Genomic DNA, 21,267 nt, shown 5'->3' with positions numbered 1-21,267 from the left:
CTATCTCTAGATGGCATTACAATGGGTATTTTTTTAAAGATTTTATTTATTTATTTGACAGACAAAGATAACAAGTAGGCAGAGAGGCAGGCGGGGGGGGGGGGGGTAGGGGGGAAGCGGGCTCCCTGCTGAGCAGAGAGCCCCATGCGGGGCTCCATCCCAGAACCCTGGGATTATGACCTGAGCCGAAGGCAGAGGCTTTAACCCACTGAGCCACCCAGGTGCCCCCACAATGGGTATTTTTAAATTTTAACCTATATCTTCTATTTTTTCTACAACTAAATATATGTTACCTAGGTAAAAAAAATAAGTAATTTTAAGTTCTTGTGGTGAAAATAGCCAAGACATTAAGGAAAAAAAATGAAAAAGAAAAAGCTTGGAGGAGGGGCAAGATAGAAGGGAGTGGGGGGACTCCATTTTAACCAGTCCCCTGAATATAGGTGGATATCTACTAAACCAGTCTGAACACCCATGAAATTAGCCTGAGTTGTAAGTTTATAGGTCTGGATCTCTTCAGAGGCAGAGGATCTTCAGTCTCGAGGTACAAAGGACAATTGTGATGGCACGGATATTGGAGGATAAAAAGAAGGTGGGGGGGTGTCCATCAGAAGCTACCCACTGGAAAGAAAATAACACCCCAGTCCAAAATGTCCTGCACATAGGGATCAGTGATAGCTTGCAGAGCAGTGGTGGTGGGACAGGAAGTACCTGATAACAGTGCTCAAACAGAATCCAGGAGCTTAAGGAACAAATGCTGGGACCCCATGGCTGCTTGTGCAGAACTGTGCTTTCAGACCTGGGGGGCTGGCCTTGGGTGCCACTGCCTACACTCACTGCCAGCACCCACCTCCTGAACCTTCCCAGACACGGATTGCTGGAGGTTTTGGAGACATGGGGGCAGAGACAAGCAGGGGCCTGGGTCAAACATTGAGAGGATCGCTGGGGGCATGTACTGCCTGTGGGGGGCTGCAGTTTTCACTGGCACTTACAGAGGGCGACTGTGTTCTAGAGGGTTCAGAGAGGAGCAGACTGTGGCTTCTCTCCTCTGGGGCAGAGGTGTGGGTGCGGATATTTTCCTTTGCCCTGAGAAATGTAGCCAGAAAACAAAAGCTCAAAAACCAGTTACCACAGAACCCAGCCCCTTGATGGGGGCAGGTTAATTCCGCCAAAAGCAGGGGTGCCTGAAAAATAACCCAGCAGGCCCCTACCCCAGAAGACAAGCTAGAAGAACAAGAGGACAACAACCTCAGAGTCCCCATAAAACTGTAAAACCCCAACACCAGGGGAAAATAGTATACTGAATACCTGATGTTGCCTCACGGCCTGTGTAATTCTTAGATTCAACTTTTTTATTCTTTCTCATGTTTTTTCTGTTTACCTACTTAGTATTTAAACTAGATGCTTAATACAACATATTCCCTAGTAACTTTTTAACTCTTGTTTTACACATATACACTTTTTTTTCTTTTTTATATACATATATATAAACTTCAATGTAGTCGTTTTTTCCCTCTTCAATACTAATATATATAATATTTATATTAAATATATATTAAACATATATATAATATATCTTTACATTTTTAAATAAATATAAAATATATATTTAATAAAATATGTATTTAATAAAAATATATTTAATAAAAATGTAAATTTTCTAAATTTTAATAAAATTTTATAAATTTTATGATTTTATAAATTTATTAAATATATATTTTAATATAAATTTATAAATAAAAATAATTTATATAAAATTATAAATTTAATAAATATATATAAGTATAGCATATATATATATATATATATATATATATATATATATTTAGTAGCTGGGAACTTCCCTAATCTAGGGAATGAAACAGGCATTCATGCCCTAGAGGCAGCAAGGACCCCTCCCAAGATCAGTGAGAACAGACAAACAGCCTGGCATGTAATAGCAAAACTCACAAATCTTAGAACCAAGGAAGCTATCTCAAAGGCAGTTAGGGGGAAGAAGTCCTTATATACAGAGGGAGGAACATCAGAACAATGTCAGACCTGCCCACAGAGGCCTGGCAAGCCAGAAAGGGCTGGCAAGACATATTCAGGGCAATAAATGAGAAGAACATGCAGCCAAGAATACTTTATCCAGCAAGGCTGTCATTCAGAATGGATATGGAGATAAAAAGCTTCTAGGACCGGCAAAAACTGAAAGAATATGTGAACCACTAAGCTGGCCCTGCAAGAAATATTAAAGGGGGGATCCTATAAAAGGAGAAAGACCCTAATAGTGACACAGAACAGAAATATACAGAGACAATCTATAGAAACAAGGACATCGCAGGCAACAAGATGACAATGAAGTCTTATCTTTCAATAATCACTCTCAACATGAATGGCCTAAATGCTCCCATGAAATGGCACAGGGTTGTAGACTGGATAAAAAGACAGGACCCATCCATATGCTATCTATAAGAGACTCATTTTAAACCTGAAGATACATCCAGACTGAAAGTGGAGGGATGGAGAAATATCTTTCATGCCAACAGACTGCAAAAGAAAGCTGGGATAGCAAGTCTCATGTCAGACAAATTAGATTTTAAACTGAAGACTGTAGTCAGAAATACAGAAGGATACTCTTCAAGGGTCTATCCAAGAATAGGATCTAACAATTGTAAATATCTATGCCCCCAACATGGGGGCAGCCAACTACATAAGCCAACTGTTAATCAAAATAAAGAGACACATTGATCAGAAAACATTAATAGTAGGAGACCTCAACACTCTACTCTTAGCAATAGACAGATCGTCTAAGCAGAAAATCAATAAAGAAACAAGAGCTGTGAATGACACACTGGACCAGACGGACCTTACAGATACACACAGAACATTCCACCCTAAAACAACAGAATACTCATTCTTCTCAAGTGCACATCCTGGGACACAAATCAGGGCTCAACTGATACCAAAAGATGAAGATTATTTCCTGCATATTCTCAGAACACAATGCTTTGAAACTGGAACTCAATCACAAGAAAAAGTTTGGAAGAAATTCAAACACTTGGAAGCTAAATACCAGCTTGAGAATGTTTGGGTCAACCAGAAAATCAAAGAAAAGCTTAAACAATTCATGGAAACCAGTGAGAACAACAACACATCAGTCCAAAATCTGTCAGATAATATATAGGCAGTCCTAAAGGGGAAATATATAACCATTCAAGCCTCACTCAAAACAGAAAATTCCTGAATTCACCATCTAACTTTACACCTTAAAGAACTGGAGAAAAATCAATAAATGAAGCCTAAGCCAGGCACGAGAAGAGAAATATTAAGATTAGAGCAGAGATCAATGAATTAGAAACCAGAAATAGAGCAGATGAACAAAACCAGAAGCTGGTTCTTTGCAAGAATTAGTAAGATCAATAAACTACTGGCCAGACTTACCCAAAAAAAACCAGAAAAGACCCAAATTAATAAAATTATGAATGAAAGAGGAAAGATCACAACTAACACCAAGGAAATAAAGACAATTATCGGAAATTATTATCAACAACTATATACCAATACATTAAGCAACTTGGAAGAAATGGATGCATTCCTAGATACCTATAAACTACCAAGACTGAAACAGGAAGAAACTGACAATCTGAATAGACCAATAACCAGTAACAAGATTGAAGCAGTAATCAAAAACTTCCCAAAATACAAGAGTCCAGGACCTGATGGATTCCCTGAGGAATTCTACCAAATATTCAAAGAAAAAATAATATGTATTCTCCTGAAGCAGTTTCAAAAAAATAGATATAGAAGGAAAACTTCCAGACTCATTCTGAGGCCAGCATTACCCTGATCCCAAAGTCAGGCAAAGACTCCAACAAAAACGAGAATTTCAGACCAATATCCCTAATGAATATGAACGCCAAAATTCACAGCAAGATCCTAGCTAATAGGATCCAACAGTACATTAAAAGGATTATACATCATGACCACGTGAGATTTATTGCTGGGATGGAAGGGGGTTCAACATCCACAAATCACTGTGAAAGAACACATTAATAAAAGGAGAGAGAAGAACCACATGGTCCTCTCAATTGATGCAGAAAAAGCATTTGACAATATATAGCATCCTTAATTAAAACTTTTCAGAATGTAGGGATAGAGAGAACTTCCTCAATTTCATCAAAATCATCTATGAAAAGCCCACAGTGAAAATCATTCTCAATGGGGAAAAGCTGAGGGCCTTTCCCTTAAGACCAGGAACATGACAAGGATGCCCACTCTCGCCACTTTTGTTCAACATAGTACTAGAAGTCTATGTACTAGAAGGAATAGCAATCAAACAAACAAAAAAAAGAAATAAAAGGTATTCAAATTGGCAAAGAAGTCAAACTCTCTTCTCAGATGACATGATAATTTATATGGAAAAATTACTATCCCAAATTACTAGAACTCAGCACTTCAGTAATGTGGCAGGATACCTAATGAGTACACAGAAATCAGTTGCTTTTCTATACACTAAAAATGTAGCTATAGAAAGAGAAATTAGGGAATCTATTCCATTTACGATAGCACCAAAAACCATAAGCTACCATGGAATAAACCTAACCAAAGAGGTAAAGGATCTACACTCTAGGAACTACAGAACACTCAGGAAAGACACTAAAGACACGAAAAGATGGAAGAACATTCCATGCTGATGGATCAGAAGAATAAAGAGTATTAAAATGTCTACGCTTTTCAGAGCAATCTATACTTTCAACACTATCCCTATCAAAATACCAATGGCATTTTTCACAGAGCTGAAACTAACAATCCTAAAATTTGTATGAAACCAGAAAAGACCCTGAATTGCAAAGGAAATGCTAAAAAAGAAAAACAAACTTGGGGGCATCATGTTGCCTCATCAAGCTATATTACAAAGCTGTGATCACCATGACAGCATGGTACTGACACAACAAAAGGCACATAGATGAATGGAACAGGATAAAGAGCCCAGATGTGGACCCTGAACTCTACTGTCAACTAATCTTTGACAAAACAGGAAAAAATATCCAATGGAAAAAAAAGATAGTCTCTTTAATAAATGGTGCTGGGAAAATTGGACAGCTACACAGAATAGTGAAACTCGACCATTCTCTTACACCATACACAAAGATAAACTCTAAATGGATGATAGACAATAAAAGACAGGAATCCATCAAAATCCAGATAAGAACATAAGCAGTAACCTCTTCGACCTTGGCCACAGCAACTTCTTTCAAGATGTGTCTCCAAAGGCAAGGGAAACAAAAGCAAAAATGATCTTTTGGGACTTCATCAATATAAAAAGCTTCTGCACAGCAAAGGAAACAGTCAACAAAAACAAAGAGGCAACCCACAGAATGAGAGAAGATACTTGCAAATGACACTACAGACAGAAGGCCAATATCCAAGATCTATAAAGAACTTCTCAAATTCAATACCCAAAAAACAAATAATCAAGTCAAGAAATGGGCAGAAGACATGAACAGACACTTCTCTAATGAAGACATACGAATGGCCAACACACATATGAAAAAAGGCTCATCATCATTAGGCATCAGCAAAATTCAAACCAAAACCACATTGAGATACCACCTAACACCAGTCAGAATGGCAAAAATTGACAAGGCAAGAAATAACAAATGTTAGAGAGGTTATGGAGAAAGAACTCTCTTACACCATTGTGGGAATGCAAGTTGGTGCAGCCACTCTGGAAAACAGTGTGGACGTTCCTCAGAAAGTTAAAAATATGGCTATGCTATGACCCAGCAATTGCACTACAGGGTATCTACCCCAAAGATAGAGATATAGTGAAAAGAAGGGCCATGGGCACCCCAGTGTTCATAGCAGCAATATCCACAATAGCCAAAGGGTGGAGAGAGCACAGATGCCCTTCAACAGATGAGTGGAAAAAGATATAGTCCAAATATACAATAGACTATTATTCAGCCATCAGAAAGGATGAATACCCAACTTTTACAACATGGACGGAATTGGAGGAGATTATACTGAGTGAAATAAGTAGAGAAAGTCAATTATCATATGGTTTCACTTATTTGTGGAACATAAGGAATATCATGGAGGACTGAAGGAGACCTGAAGGAGGGGGAAATGAAGGGGGGAAATCAGAGGGGGAAACGAACCATGAGAGACTATGGACTCTGGGGAACAAATGAGGGTTTTAGACAGGAGAGCAGTGGGGGGATGAGTTAGCCTGGCGATGGGTATTAAAGAGGGCACATACTGCTTAAAGAACTTCACATTAAAAAAAAAATACACACACACACAATTTCTAAGCAAAAAAAGGCTAAAGGTAACTTCAATTAAAATGTGGTTATTTCTAGGAAGTAGGATTATAGTTGATTAATATTTTCTTCACCAAGACTTTTTGAATATTTTTATACAAGAATATATTTACTCTTTTGGTCAAAATAAAGTAAACTTGATTCATCAAGTACATCTGGCTACTGTGTAGCTAGTGATTACACGACAACTTCATAAAAGGAAACTTGCTGACCCAATGGGCAAACTGACCAATGAGGAATGCACATGACCTACTCTGCTTCACACTTATTGCCTGGGTCACATCTAAGAAGCTATATGTACAAGGTCAGACATTAAGCCATTTTCTTTGTATTCTTTTAGTGTCTCACTAACCAGTGATGCTGGGAACAGGGAAGCAAATGGCAAAGGCCGACAAGACAGACTACTACTAATATGATCATAACTGGGTTATCCTAGGCCCAGTAAGGCACAGAGATATACATTCTCACTCAATAGTGCAAGGAAAAGGAGATTACATCTGAAGATCCCAAGTGAGTTCAAACTAAAATTGAAAAGCGAAACAAAGTAGAAATTCAATGTGCAATTTGATGTATGATCTATGACAACCATTTCCTGTAATGTGAAAGGCAATCCATCCACTTGGTTATCCAAAGATCATGTTCCTCCTAAATACATTAACTAAAAGAACTAGCAAATTTTCCACAAGATTCCTGAATATCCAAAAGTAAAGGTTCACTCAATACAAAAATCAGTAAGACAAAGTCTCCAGCTTCAAATGATAAACCACCTAAAACATACCTCTCTGGTGTGTCTGGGTGGCTCAGAGGGTTAAGCCTCTGCCTTCAGCTCAGGTCATGATCTCAGAGTCCTGGGATAGGGCTCTCTGCTCAGCAGGGAGCCTGCTTCCCCCTTCTCTCTGCCTGCCTCTCTGCCTACTTGTGATCACTCTCTCTGTCAAATAAATAAATAAAATCCTTATAAATAAATAAATAAAACAAAACATACCTCTCTTGAGAAACTAACATGGCCCCACCATCACTTCTACTACCACACAAAATTCATCCATCCATTCATTTTTCATTCATTTCTTCTTTCTTCACCTACAATGAATACCTACCTGCCAAACACTATAGCAGGCAGTGCATGGAGCTTACAATCAGCCCCTTACTGAATGTAAACATATTACGCCCCTGATTGAAACTGTGCCAGACCTAAGTTAGCGGAAAATAAATTCAAAAAATCAAGCAAGCAAGCAGAGATCCTGGCATCATGAAGAATACAGCTTTGCTCTGCTTGAATTTTCAAGCACTGATCATGTCCTACCCTTTTGGTCCATTAAAGGTGAAAATAATGAGTCCTGAAGTTGTACAAGAAAGAAGCCACTGTAATGCAAACCATAGAGAAATGGCAGGAGCCAGACATCTGACACGCAGAAAGGGTAGGGAAAATAACTGGTGAGGCTAGAGTTCAATTCTCAAAGTAAAATAAAATTACATATTTAAACATAAAACCAACAACAGTGTCCAGAGTCAGGACTGGATATAGAATACACAAAAGGGGAGTTGAGGCACCTGGGGAGTTCAGTCAGTTAAGGGATGGACTCTTGGTTTCCACTCAGGTAAGATCTCAGGTTGTTAGATTAAGCCCCTCATCAGGCTTAGCTCCAAGTTTGCTTGAGATTCTCTCTCTCTCTCCCCATCCATTCCCCACTGCCCCTCCCCCTACTTGCACACATGCATGCTTGCTCTCTCTCACAAATAAAATCTTTTAACAAGAAGAAGAAGAAGGCAACCATGAAGATAATGACAATGACGACAAAGACACAGATGAAGATGGCCCCAAAGCTGAGCTTCATGGTCAGTCTTTCAGCCATGCTAAGTAGTTTAGGATGTTCACTGCCTCAAAAGAGCAAAGGCTAACAGCAGTTAGTGTGGTATCTTAAAACCTAGGACATATCCAAGTTCTTTATAACATATTTATTTATGAAATATGTTAATACATATTTCATTCTAGGTCCTAGATAACAGATTTAAATATCAAAGTGCTATGCTTTAATAGTGGATATAGAATTGAACACCTATTCACAAATCTATCCACAAATAGTGGATCTAGAATTGAGAACATATTCACAAACCTATTCACAAATCTATTTAAAGACAGAAATTTGTATTTGGAGCCCAGAGTCTTTTTTTAGTATCAGTAAACTGTTGAGTACTCTGTGGCAGTATTTCTGAAAATAAAATCCAAGAATACTGTATTAAAGGTCTTCAAGTTCTGGATGATGATTTATAAAAATAAGTGTTTTAATTTTTATAATTTTTTACAAAGAATATAAAGACAATCTGCATCTTTTGGACGATCTCCATGCAACTGCATATTGCCACAAGATTTTTATGCAGTAGGTTGTAAGTATAAGTGGGTTTATGCCATTTGTCATCAGGCAAAGCTGGGCACCTGAAAGGTGTTGGGGTCCAAATAAACTGAGTGGTGGGAGAGCCCAGTATCACCTTCACGCCAACCTATATCCATTTATTGGGAGTATGGTGATAAGAAATAAATTTTCTATTACTAACCCTTGCAACAATTACATCAGATACCTATTTAATGAAGACATCAGTTAGGCTAACTTTATCAAGTGATAAGGTTTTACAGAGTCACCCAGGACTGTAGCTTTAATGTGCTGTACCAAGACTACTCACTGGCAGTTTCACTAAAGATAAAGCTTAATTAGCCTAACTTCCAATTATAGACTTCAAGGTACTAACATTCTTTGAATAACATACTTAAGTAAACAGGCATTTATTGAGTCTTATCAGGATCCAAATACAGAAACGGATGAACCACACAACTAGACCCGAGGTGACATCTTTCTGCTGTGAGCCCCCAAATCAATAGCTATTTTAGCAAAGTAGCATCACCCATCCCATTAGATCCATGTGGCTAAGCCTTCAATTGTAATGTTTATTTGAACTCTACTGCTTTCATAGTCCTATTTACATGTAGTATGAAAATTTGTTTTGGTTTTATATAGTCTTAGAGTTACAAGCACAAGATACTATATTGTAGTTTTAAGTTTGTGTATATTAAGTAACATAATGAAGAATTTAAGTAAAATAAGTGTTTTGAGTAATATAATCATTTAGGTCAACACAGGAGTTTACAGGTATTTTACTTTTTCAACAAAGTGGGACAAATCCTTCAACTTGAGGAATTCTGTTTTATGGCACATTAGTTTATCTAGGATTTAAGAGAAAAGGAAGCATATTACCATGGTTCTCTGTTGGCAGCTTAAATTTTATTTCTTCGTTTGTCCTTGCTTCTGCTTTATTCCCCAACTTCAAAGCTCAAAGTAGTAGGCCATCTAGAGATGACCAGAAATGGTAGGACACAATCAGGAAAAGGAACCCCTTCTGTAACAGGGACAGGGCAGCATCACGGCCTGTCACAACTGGGAGGCTTAATAATTGTTTGCCAAATGAAGGAATGAACCAGTCCAGGTTATTTTCTCAACTCCTTTTACTCCAGTCTAGTTCCAAGAAAATGGGTCAGAACAATGTCTTAATACAGTTAGTTATTTTAAGAAATATTCTACAAGAAGTGTATTTGATGTTGACTGACCAAACAGTCACAATCGATTAGTAAGTATCAATATTCTCCCAGACTAACCTCTGTAGGAGGCTCTCCAAATGATCATCAACAATCCTAAGATCACATGAACTGTATATTCAAATTTTCCAAAGAAAATAAACATGAGCAATTTTATCAACTTTCCATAACAATCATTAACTATGAAGTAATGAATACATCAACCCAGAACAAGAAGCCAAAAGCTAATAGTAAATTAAAAGGCAGTATTCAAAATGTTCTAAAATATATTTTTAATTTAGTCATTCACAAAAATGAAAAGTCTCCATACCTCCCCCCCAAATATATTTTAAGAAAACAGATTTAAAAAAAAAAAAAAAACCTTTCTGGGTGGTACTAACCTAGAAGCCAGCAAACATTCTTAGCTTCATTCTTAAGAACTGATGAAACACATCTGCAAAAATAAACAGCTTGAAAAAGCTGAGTTTGCCAAAAAAAAAAAAAGTGTTTTAGTCATTTCCTCCATACTTTTCTTTCATAAAGGAGAAATCAAAGGAAAAGCTAATAAACTTTATATTAGGAATTGCTTCGATGAACATATATGCCCTCCACACATACACACGCAATCACACAATAAAGTGTGAACACAATCTGATAAATGACTAATCCTATAAAAGGTGATTTATGACCCAGAATATTGCTCAGTACTCTAGGCAAGTAACAGTTTTTCTCCTTAATTTTTTCTATGACCACGACCTATGCTAAACCCTGAAAAAAAAATCTCCCTTTTCTTCCAAAGTCTAAACCTCCACTCTCAGCAGGTTGTCTAATGAGTTAAGTCAATCACTAAGCCACTATTTTAGTTTTGCTTCTGCAGCAAAGAGGCTTTGGAGCTAAGAAAATCATTTCTGTTGTGTCCCACTATTCTGTAAAAAAATTAATTTCCTGCCCAACCCTAAGGGTCACATGATACCAAGTTAATGGAAAATCATGTAGAGATCAAGCTCCAGCAATTAAAAAGACACACACACTCACTCAACTTCCATTCACCATTCTAGATTTAAAGAATAAACTGCAATCATCTTAGGGAAAAAATACAATTGAAGACTGTCACCTAAGTTGAAAATAATAATATACGGTCCTTAATCTTAGATTTCTTAACAGCAGGATCAGAACTGAAGGGGCAAAAGGAGGGAAGGGAGGAGGGAAAGGGAAGAGAAGAAGAGGGAGAAGCACTTTAGGACTGCAGGGGAAAAGATAAATACACATTTTTTTTTTTTTAACTTGGAGACAAAAATAAAAATTAGAGGGTGGAGTGCAACCTCCAACTGGATCATGTGAGGTCAAAGGAAAAGCAAGCTCCACATCTCCTTGAGCTGGAAGAGCTGGAAGCAGATACAAACCACATGAGGAATATAACCCAGAAGATATATTTTATGGATCTGTGTGAGGTCCTGGAACATTCTGTGTTGTAACAATTTTGGGATTTCAGAAATTCCACAGGATAGCCAGTTGATTAGCCTTCTCTCTTTAATCTACCTTTTGGCCAGTATTCTAATTATGTGCTCAAGATTGCCCAATATTGAATTCACACAAAGAATTTGAAGGCTAAGTTTCAAAGAACATACTGGAACTATACTATTATAGGAGATTGACCCCTCCCTCCAAAAAGGGGAAAAATCCAAACTTATGAATAAAAAGTATGGCTTATGATTTATGTTTCATGTTTCCCACTCAACTTTGGAGTACTAAGTAAGGTACAAATCGATATCTTTATTACTGTAGAGCTGTGCCAAATATTGAATCCAAGCTACCAAAAAACCTAGCTACCATTATATTTAATTTAGGTTCATAAATGTATGCAAGATGCCAGTGATGATTAATTTTATGTGTCAGCTTGGTTAGACTCCATAGTGTTCGGTTGTTTGGTCAAATATTAGTCTAGATGTTGCTGTACAGGTATTTTAAAGATGCAATTAATACGGGGTGCCTGGGTGGCTCAGTGGGTTAAGCCTCAGCCTTCAGCTCATGTCATGATCTTAGGGTCCTGGGATTGAGCCCCGAATCAGGCTCTCTGCTCAGCAGGAGCCTGCTTCCTCCTCTCTCTCTGCCTGCCTCTCTGCCTACTTGTGATCTCTTTGTCAAATAAATAAATAAAATCTTAAAAAAAAAAAAGATGCAATTAACACTTATCATCAGTAGACTTTAAGTAAAGCAGAGTATTCTCCATAATGTAGGTGGGTACCATCCAATCAGTTAAAGACCTTCAGAGTAAAAATAAGGTTTCCAAGAGGATGGAATTCTGTCTCCAGACTGCAACTTGGAAATTCTGCCTGGGTTTCCAGTTTTCAGACTAAGGACTGCAGTATCAATTCTAAACTGAATTTCTAGCCTAGCAGCATATTCTACAGATTTTGTACTTGTTAGCTCCCATGACAGTAAATCAATTTCTATATTTATATGTAGTGTGTGTGTGTGTGTGTTTGTAATAGTATCCTAGTATACCATATATATTTATATATATACTATTGGTTCTGCTTCCCTGGAACTCTGATTAATGCAATGCCCAAAATTCTAACCAAAAAAATGAGTATATCATTTATCCTAATAAAATTCCAATTTTATAAGTAGTGACAAACCGGTTATCATCACATTTTCATGGTTTTCAAATCACTCAAAGAATCTGTATTAATATGAAGAGAGCCTACAAATATTCCCTCTATGGATTATAGATTTTATTATACTTACTAAGAGTTTAAAACAGATTGCACCCCCTGCAGGAGAACATTTAATTTGCATTTCTAAATTATATTTTGGAACAATTAACAGGAGGGAAAGATTACAAAGAATTTTTGATTAAACCAAAGTGAAAAGGGTTGATACACCTGTTTCAGGGAAGCAAGAAAGAGACAGCAATACCATGAAGAATTTATATAATGCTAACAGGCACCTGGCATAAATAAAGGATGTCAGTTCTGAAACCTCTAAGGGTCTTAGGTCTGTCAAAGCACAAAGGATAAATTATCTTGTTTTCAAAGAACCTTTTAGTATATTAGTTTTGAATCAAACACAATAGAGGTATCACTAATTACACCTTTAGCAAAGTGACAGGCAACCTAATTAAACAAAAACATATGAAAGATTTTGGGTAGAAACATCTTATAAACACCACAGGACTTGAGGGGAAAAAAACCTTAACTGAATAGAAAACAATGCCAGATCATTCTCTGGGTGCAGCTAGCAATGACAGTCAATAACAGATCTAAACTGCAATATGTGACATGTGCCTCTAATTCACAGTATCATCGGTTATAGTTATTTAAGAAAACTACTGGCAAACAAATTACAATGACATCTCGAGCCCAAGTTCCCAAACTTAAAACCCAAATGCATTTTAGAATAAGGGAGTGAACAGAAATGCGGGAAGCATGAGTTATAATAGACGAGTGAGGACAAAGGGCATGCAGACTCCATCAAAAAGAGAAGTTTACACTAAAATGACATGGTTAACAACTTTATTTCTTCCCAAGAAAATGCATCAGCCCCAAGCGGAATTCAACCAACAGCTGCCAGTTTGTGATCCTTGAATAAAAAAACAGAAGTAAGTTAGAACAGTAAATACATGAATTAGTGATAGAGAATACAGTCATAAGTATTCAGGAAATACACTCTAAAAGGGGGTTTCTATTTGCTCATTAGTCAGGATTACTGAAATCTATTTAACCATAAAGCAAAGTCTGTATCACAGGAAGAGTGTAAAGTTAGCTGCATAGGAGTATTTGTGACCCAATACGTGAATTACTTTGGTAAATCTGTATAGATTAAAGGTACAATGAAGAGGGTTAAACCCTGGGGAGTAGAGAATTTCAGGAGAAGGGATTTAGGCACGGAATGAGTTACTACTGGAAGAGATTACCAGAAAGGAGGAACCTGGTAAGGTAATTCTAAGCCACTAAAGGCAAGAATATTGAGGAGATGGCTCCCCACCACCTCCTGAGGCTGTGGGGAGACGAAAGCATCCCAGGCAACAATGATGTGACTGCTGCCTCATCTGGGAAAAGAAATCCACCAAATCATCTTAAGAAAGGGGTGGAGGGTAAGCGTGCTGTAGGAGTGGATGGGAAGAGGAGATATATAACCAGTAACCTAAGGAGATATACAAAAGTTTTGTGAGAAACCAAGGATTTAAAAAAATAAAATTTAAAAAGTAGACCTCCCCTTCAAGAACTGAACCTTTCCTTTCTCACAGTCAACCTATCTGCTTCTCTCTGGGCATTATCTCTTTGAAGCAAACTGGTTTCCTTTGGTTCTTCACCTTGCCTTTGACCAAAATGGCCTCTCCAGGCCCAGGTGCATTCCCAACAGTTTCTGAGATCATCTCCCACAGGTCATTGCCAACATTCACCCGGGCCGAGAGACTTCACCCAACACACCCCGTGAGATGCTTGGGAGAGAACACTCCCTGGACCTAAGAAAGCAAAAAACAAAACAAAACAAAAAAACTGCACAGACATTTCAGGGAACTGGCAGTTCAAACTAGGGAAACCAGAATGGACAGAATAAGCAGCTTTTACCAACGCCAGTGAATGGAAGAAACAATAAAAAAGTATTAAGAATGTCTGAGGGGAAACACAAAGAAAAATTACAAAAATTTCAGGGAGGGGGTTGCTAAGGGAAACAAATCTAAGGTCAAAATTCCAACAGAGGAAGTAAAATGGTTAGTATTGAAAACCAAACTATAAACAGGAAGATGAAGTAAAGGAACTATCACATGATAAAGCACAGATTACAAAGAAATGTAAATTACTGGTAAAAATGTAAGAGGCATAGAGGGCCAACCCAGGATTTCCAGAAAAAGAGAAAAGAACAGAAGCAATGTTCAAATAAGAAAACTTTTGTGAGCTGAAGAAAAAATTGAGTTTTCAAATCAAAAAGTTCACCAAATGCCAAGCAGTTGTAATGGGGGCAGGGAGGGTGGGAAGAGGCACAATTAACATATTATGGTGAAGTTTTTGAACTCCAAGAATAAAAACCAACTCTCAGAGATCTTGAGAGAGAATGGGATATTCACAAAGATAAAATAATCATACTGCCAAAGGATCATTCATACAATACTGGCCCCTAAAAGATGTATATAGACTTTAAAGAAAAAGGGACTGCATTCCAAGAATCCTGCCTCCAAACAATATATAGCATGTAACTTTAATGAGAGAAATTTCAGATTTAAAAGGATTCAGAAAATGGATCACTCATTTACCTTTTTTTGAAGGAAAAAGAGAATTAAAAAATCACTTCAGGTTCAACATGTTTTTGAAAATCAGTTAGCCTAATATCCCATAGTATTAGAAAGAAAAACCATGTGACCAATTCAACAGATGCAGGAAAAACATTTTGACAAATTCTAGCATGCTGAGAGGATTAAAAACCACTCAACAAGCTAGGAATAGAAGGCAGCTTCCTCAAGCTAACAAGGGACATCTACGAGAAACCCACAGCTATCCCTTTAACAATAGGATAAGGATCTCAACCTCAACACTTCTGTTCAACATTGTACTAGAGGTTCTAGCAAGGTCAACTAGTCAAGAAGCAGAAATAAAATTCATCTAGGCAGGACAGGAAGAAATGAAACTATCTCTATTTGCACATGACATGATCTTGTATATAGAAAATCATAAAGAATCAACTAAAAAATTATATGAATAAATGGATTCAGTAAGGCCATAGGAGGCAAGATCAAATTAAAAATCAGTTGTCTGAAGAAAGAGAAATTAAGGAGTCAATCCCATTTACAATTGCATCCAAAACCATAACATACCTAGGAATAAACCTAACCAAAGAGGCAAAGAATCTGTACTCAGAAAACTATAAAGTACTCATGAAAGAAATTGAAGAAGACAAAAAGAAATGGAGAAATGTTCCATGCTCATGGATTGGAAGAACAAATATAGTGAAAATGTCTATGCTTCCTAAAGCAATCTACACGTTTAATGCAATCCCTATCAAACTACCACCCATTTTTTTCAAAGAAATAGAACAAATAATCCTAAAATTTATATGGAACCAGAAAAGACCTTGAATAGCCAGAGGAATGTTGAAAAAGAAAGCCAAAGTTGGTGGCATCACAATTCCAGACTTCAAGCTCTACTACAAAGCTATCATCATCAAGACAGTATGGTACTGGCACAAAAAGAGACACATAGATCAATGGAACAGACTAGAAAGCCCAGAAATAGACCTTCAATTCTATTGTCAACTAATCTGTGGCAAAGCAAGAAAGAATGTCCAATAGAAAAAAGTTTCTTCAACAAATGGTTTTGGGAAAACTTGACAGCCACATGCAGAAAAATGAAACCGGACCATTTCCTTACACCACACATGAAAATAGACTCAAAATGGATGAAGGACCTCAATATGAGAAAGGAATCTGTCAAAATCCTTGAGGAGAACACAGGCAGCAACCTCTTCCACCTCAGCCACAGCAACTTCTTCCTAGGAACATCGCCAAAGGCAAGGGAAGCAAGGACAAAAATGAACCATTGGGACTTTATCAAGATCAAAAGCTTTTGCACAGCAAAGGAAACGGTTAACAAAACCAAAAGACAACTGACAGAATGGGAGAAGATATTGGCAAACAACATATCAGATAAAGGGCTAGTATTCAAAATCTATGAAGAACTTACCAAACTCAATACCCAAAGAACAAATAATCCAATCAAGAAATGGGCAGAGGACATGAACAGACATTTCTGCAAAGAAGCCATCCAGATGGCCAACAGATACATGAAAAAGTGCTCCACATCACTCGACATGGCTAAAATTAACAAGTCAGGAAATGACAGATGCTGGCAAGGATACAGAGAAAGGGGAACCCTCCTACACTGTTGGTGGGAATCCAAGCTGGTGCAACCACTCTGAAAAACAGCATGAAGATTCCTCAAAAAATTGAAAATAGAGCTACCCTACATCCCAGCAATTGCACTACTGGGTATTTACCCTAAAGGTACAAATGTAGTGATCTGAAGGGGCAGGTGCACCCGAATGTTTATAGCAGCAATGTCCACAACAGCTAAACTATGGAAAGAACCTAGACATCCATCAACAGATGAATGGATAAAGAGGATATGGTATATATATACAATGGAATACTACACAGTCATCAAAAGAAATGAAATCTTGCAATTTGCGACGACATGGATGGAACTAAAGGGTTTTATGCTTAGTGAAATAAGTCAATCAGAGGACAATTATCATATGATCTCCCTGATATGAGGAGTTGGAGATGCAACGTTGAGGGTTTGGGGGGTAGGAAAGGAATAAATGAAACAAGATGGGATCAGGAGGGAGACAAACCATAAGACAGACAAACTGAGGGTTGCCAGGGCAGTAGGGGGAGGGGCAGGTAGGAGAGGGTGGTTGGGTTAGGGACATTGGGGAAGGTATGCACTATGGTGAGTGCTGTGAAGTGTAAACCTGGCGATTCACAGACCTGTATCCCTGGGGCTAATAATACATTATATGTTAACAAAAAATTTTTTAAAAAATCAGTTGTCTTTCTCTAGACTAACAGTGAAAAATGTGAAAATAAAATTAAGAAAACAGTTACATTCACAACAGAATCAAAAGGAATATAATACATTAGGAATAAATTTAACAAATGAAGAGCAAGACTATGCACCAGAAACCACACAGTACTGTGGAAAGAAATTAAAGACCTAAATAAATGGAGAAGCATCTCATGTTCACGGACTCAAAGACTTAATATTGTTAATATGTCAATACTCTTGAAATCTATAGTTTCAATAAAATACCTATTAAAATTCCAACTTCTTTTTGCATAAATGGACAAACTGATCCTAAAATTCACATTGGGGGTACGTGGGTGGCTCAGTGGGTTAAGCCACGGCCTTCGGCTCAGATCATGATCTCAGGGTCCTGGGATCAAGCCCCGCATCGGGCTCTCTGCTCAGCAGGGAGCCTGCTTCCCTCTCTCTCTCTCTGCCTGCCTCTCCATCTACTTGTGATTTCTCTCTGTCAAATAAATAAATAAAATCTTTAAAAAAAAATTCACATTGAATTTCAAGAGACCATGAATAGCCAAAAAAATAAGACAAAACAAAACAAAAACAAACCTTGAAAAGGAAGACTTAGTTGGAGCACTCACACTTTCCAACTTCAAAATATAGTATGACTCTATAGTAATAAAAAAATGTGTGGTAATACCATAAGGAGACATAGAGGTAAATTGGAAGAGAACTAGTAATATGCCTATCTCTCTATTATCAATTGATTTCCTACAAGGAAACCAAGATTATTCAAAGAGCCCTCTAAGAAATGATGTTGGACAACTGAATACCTATCTGTAGAAGAAAGTAGGTGGATCCTTAACCTTATTCCATATGTAAAAATTAACTCCAAATGAATAAAAAATCAAAATATAAGAGCTTAAAATATAAAACTCAGAGTGCCTGGCTGGCTCAGTCAGTGAAACATGCCAACTGTTGATCTTGAGGTCATGTGAGCCCCATATTGGGGGTAGAGCTTACTTAAAACAATAAAAAATAAGTATTTTTTAAAGATTTATTTATTTTTAGAGACAGAGAGTGTGTGAGAGAGAGTAGGGGGAGAGGGAATGGGAGAGGGAGGGAACCTCAGGCAGACTCCCCCCTGAGCCCAACTCCGGACTCCATCTCAGGATCATGACACCTGAGCTGAAATCAAGAGTCCTACGCTTAACTGACTGAGCCACCCAGGCATCCCTAAATATATGCATATAATTCTTAGAAGTAAAAAACTGGAATAAATCTTCCCGACTTTGGAATAAGCAAGGTTTCCTATATGTAACACCAAATGCACAAGCAATAAAAGAACCACAGATATCATCAAATTAAAAATTTTTGTGGGTGCCTGGGTTGTTCAGTCAGTTAGGACTCTGTCTTCAGCTCAGGTCATGGTCTCACAGTCCTGGGATTGAGTCCTGCACTGGGCTCCCTGCTCAGCAGGTGGCCTACTTTTCCCTCTGCCTCTTTCCTTCCCTCCCCTCCACTTGTGCTCTCTCTCAAATAAATAAATAAAATCTTTTTTAAAAAAGAGGAAAAACGATTAAAATTTTTTTTTGTTTCAAAGGACATTATCAAGAAAATGAAAAGAGGGGAGCCTGACTGACTAAGTCAAAGGAGTGTGTGACGCTTGATCTTAGGATCATGAGTTTAACCCCCATGTTGGGTACAGAGATTATGTAAATAAATAGACTTTAAAAAAAGAAAAAGAAAATGAAAGAAGTCTACAGAAAGGGGGAATATGTTTGCAAACTCTATATGTGATAGGGGTCTAACAGAAGAATATGGTATATAGAAAACTCTTAAAACTGAATAAAAAGGCAACCAAATTTTTTTAAATGGCAAAGGATGTAGATAAACATTTCTTCAAAGTGTATATAACTAGAAGCTAATAAACACATGAGAAAATGTTATCATTAGCCATCAGCGAAATGAAAACCAAAACCACAATGAGATACCAGTTCATACCCACTAGGATGCCTATGATACAACAAAAAGAAGACAAGAATGTGTGTTGGTGAAGATGTGAAGAAATCAGAATTCTCATGCATTGCTTTGCAAAAATGGTGCAGCCACTTTAGAAAACAGTTCAACTGCCCCTCAAAATCTTAAATATACAGTTACCAAATGATTTAATTCCAATCCTAGGAATATTCTCAAAAGAACTAGAAACAGGTCCACACAAAATCCTGCATACAAATGTTTACAGCGCCATTATTCACAATGGCCCAAAGAGGAAACAACCCAAATGTCTATCAACTGATGAATGAGTAAATTAGATTAGGTCAGGTCACACAATAGAATGTTATTCAGCCATAAAAAAGAATGAAGTACTGATCCATGCTGTAACACAAATGAACCTAGAAAGAAGCCAGACACCAAAGGGCACATATTGTAGAATACCATTTATACAAAATGTTGAGGACAGGCAAATCATAGGGGCGGAGCATAGGTTAGTGGTTGCCAGGATTTGAGGCTACCAGGGAAAGGGGGTGATCTAATGAGTTTCTCTTTGAAGTGAGGAAAACATTCTGCAATTAGGTGGTCATAACGCTTGCATAATCTTGTGACTATACTAGAAACCAATGAACTGTTTTAAGTGGTAGAAGAGGAAGTCAGAGACTTGAAGCATGAAAAGGATTTCATGCATGGTTGCTGGCTGAAAAATGGGAGTGGTTCATATGATTCCACTCATAAGTGGAATATAAAAACCAAAACGGGAGTGCCTGGGTGGCTCAGTTGGTTAAGCATCCAACTCTTGATTTTAACTCGGGTCTTGATCTTAGAGTCATGAGTTCAAGCCCTGCATTGGCTCTGCACTGGGGCATGGAGCCTACTTAAATTAAAAATAAATAAATAAACTAAACCAAGGAGGGGTGGGGAAGAGACACACACAAACCAAAAAACAGATTCTCAACTATCAAGAACAAACTGACGATGGTGGGGAAGGGAAATGGGTGAAAGAAATGATGGGGATTACAGGGTGCACTTGTAGTAATGAGCACTGAGTGATGTACGGAATTGTTGAAACTGTACTGTAGACCTGAAATCAATGTGACACTCCATGTTAACTATACTGGAATTTTAAAAAAATTTTTTTAAAAGATGGAATTAGATCAAATCACTCCTAAAAGCTGAAAGCAACCCCCGGAAAACAGCCAGCAAGAATGTGAGGATACCAGTCCTACAACCACAAGGAACTGGATTCTACCAAAAACCTGAAAGCACTTGGAAGTGGATTTTTCCACAGTGTCTGAAGAGTGACAGGAACCTGGTTTCTGGCTTTTGTGATACCTTGAGCAGAAAACCCAACAATGCCATGTCAGACATCTGACCTACAAAACTGTGAGCTACTAAATGTGTGTTGTTTTAAACCACTAAATTTGGGACACCTAGGCAGTTCAGTCAGTTACTTGTCCGCCTTTAGCTCAGGTCACTGTAAAGTTTTTTCCGGTGAGATAAACAACACCAGGCAAAGTGGGTGCAAGGCAAGATTTATTAAAAACACTCTCCGGGGAAGTTTCAGGGCTCAGGAGAAGGGAAGCCAGGAAAGTTGCCCCGGGAGGAGGTGGGCACCCTCAGGGGAGGTTCCACAACTCTGGAAAGCAGAGTGGCGGAAGTCGCGCCCAAGGCAGGGAGGAGGGGGTTTTTAAGGGGTCTCGAGGGGAGCTCAGGGGTCTTTTGGCAAGTTTCCCTTATTCGGATATCTCGCCTGCTCATCGGGATCCCATTGGTCCACTGGAGCCGGGGGCAGGGGGTCTCAGATTCCTGCTTGGGCCTTTGTTCTCCTGTCTGAGCTCAGGTTTTGTGGTGGGAAATTTGCCATCTTAAGTAGCCCTTT

The 21,267-nt window shown here is 38.0% G+C and overlaps 1 protein-coding gene across 5 annotated transcripts in view; it reads right to left on the bottom strand.

Moving 5' to 3' along the window:
• The window catches only part of ACYP2 (acylphosphatase 2), a 180,996-nt gene that overhangs the window by 95,771 nt on the left and 63,958 nt on the right, over positions 1-21,267 (bottom strand). Inside the window, exon 4 of one of the 5 annotated variants that reach the window (XM_059187664.1) lies at positions 13,291-13,452. The exons of the other annotated variants lie outside the window; for them this stretch is intronic. Coding sequence (XP_059043647.1) covers positions 13,386-13,452 — 67 coding nt within the window. The 3' untranslated portion in view covers positions 13,291-13,385. Of the gene's footprint in view, positions 1-13,290; positions 13,453-21,267 lie in introns of those variants that run through there. 5 annotated transcript variants of the gene reach the window in all.

The sequence above is a fragment of the Mustela lutreola genome, chromosome 9 (assembly GCF_030435805.1).
Source record: "Mustela lutreola isolate mMusLut2 chromosome 9, mMusLut2.pri, whole genome shotgun sequence".
Classification (NCBI taxonomy): Eukaryota; Metazoa; Chordata; class Mammalia; order Carnivora; family Mustelidae; genus Mustela; species Mustela lutreola.
Note: the sequence above shows the minus strand (reverse complement) of the source record. Positions and strands in the feature narration are given on the sequence as shown.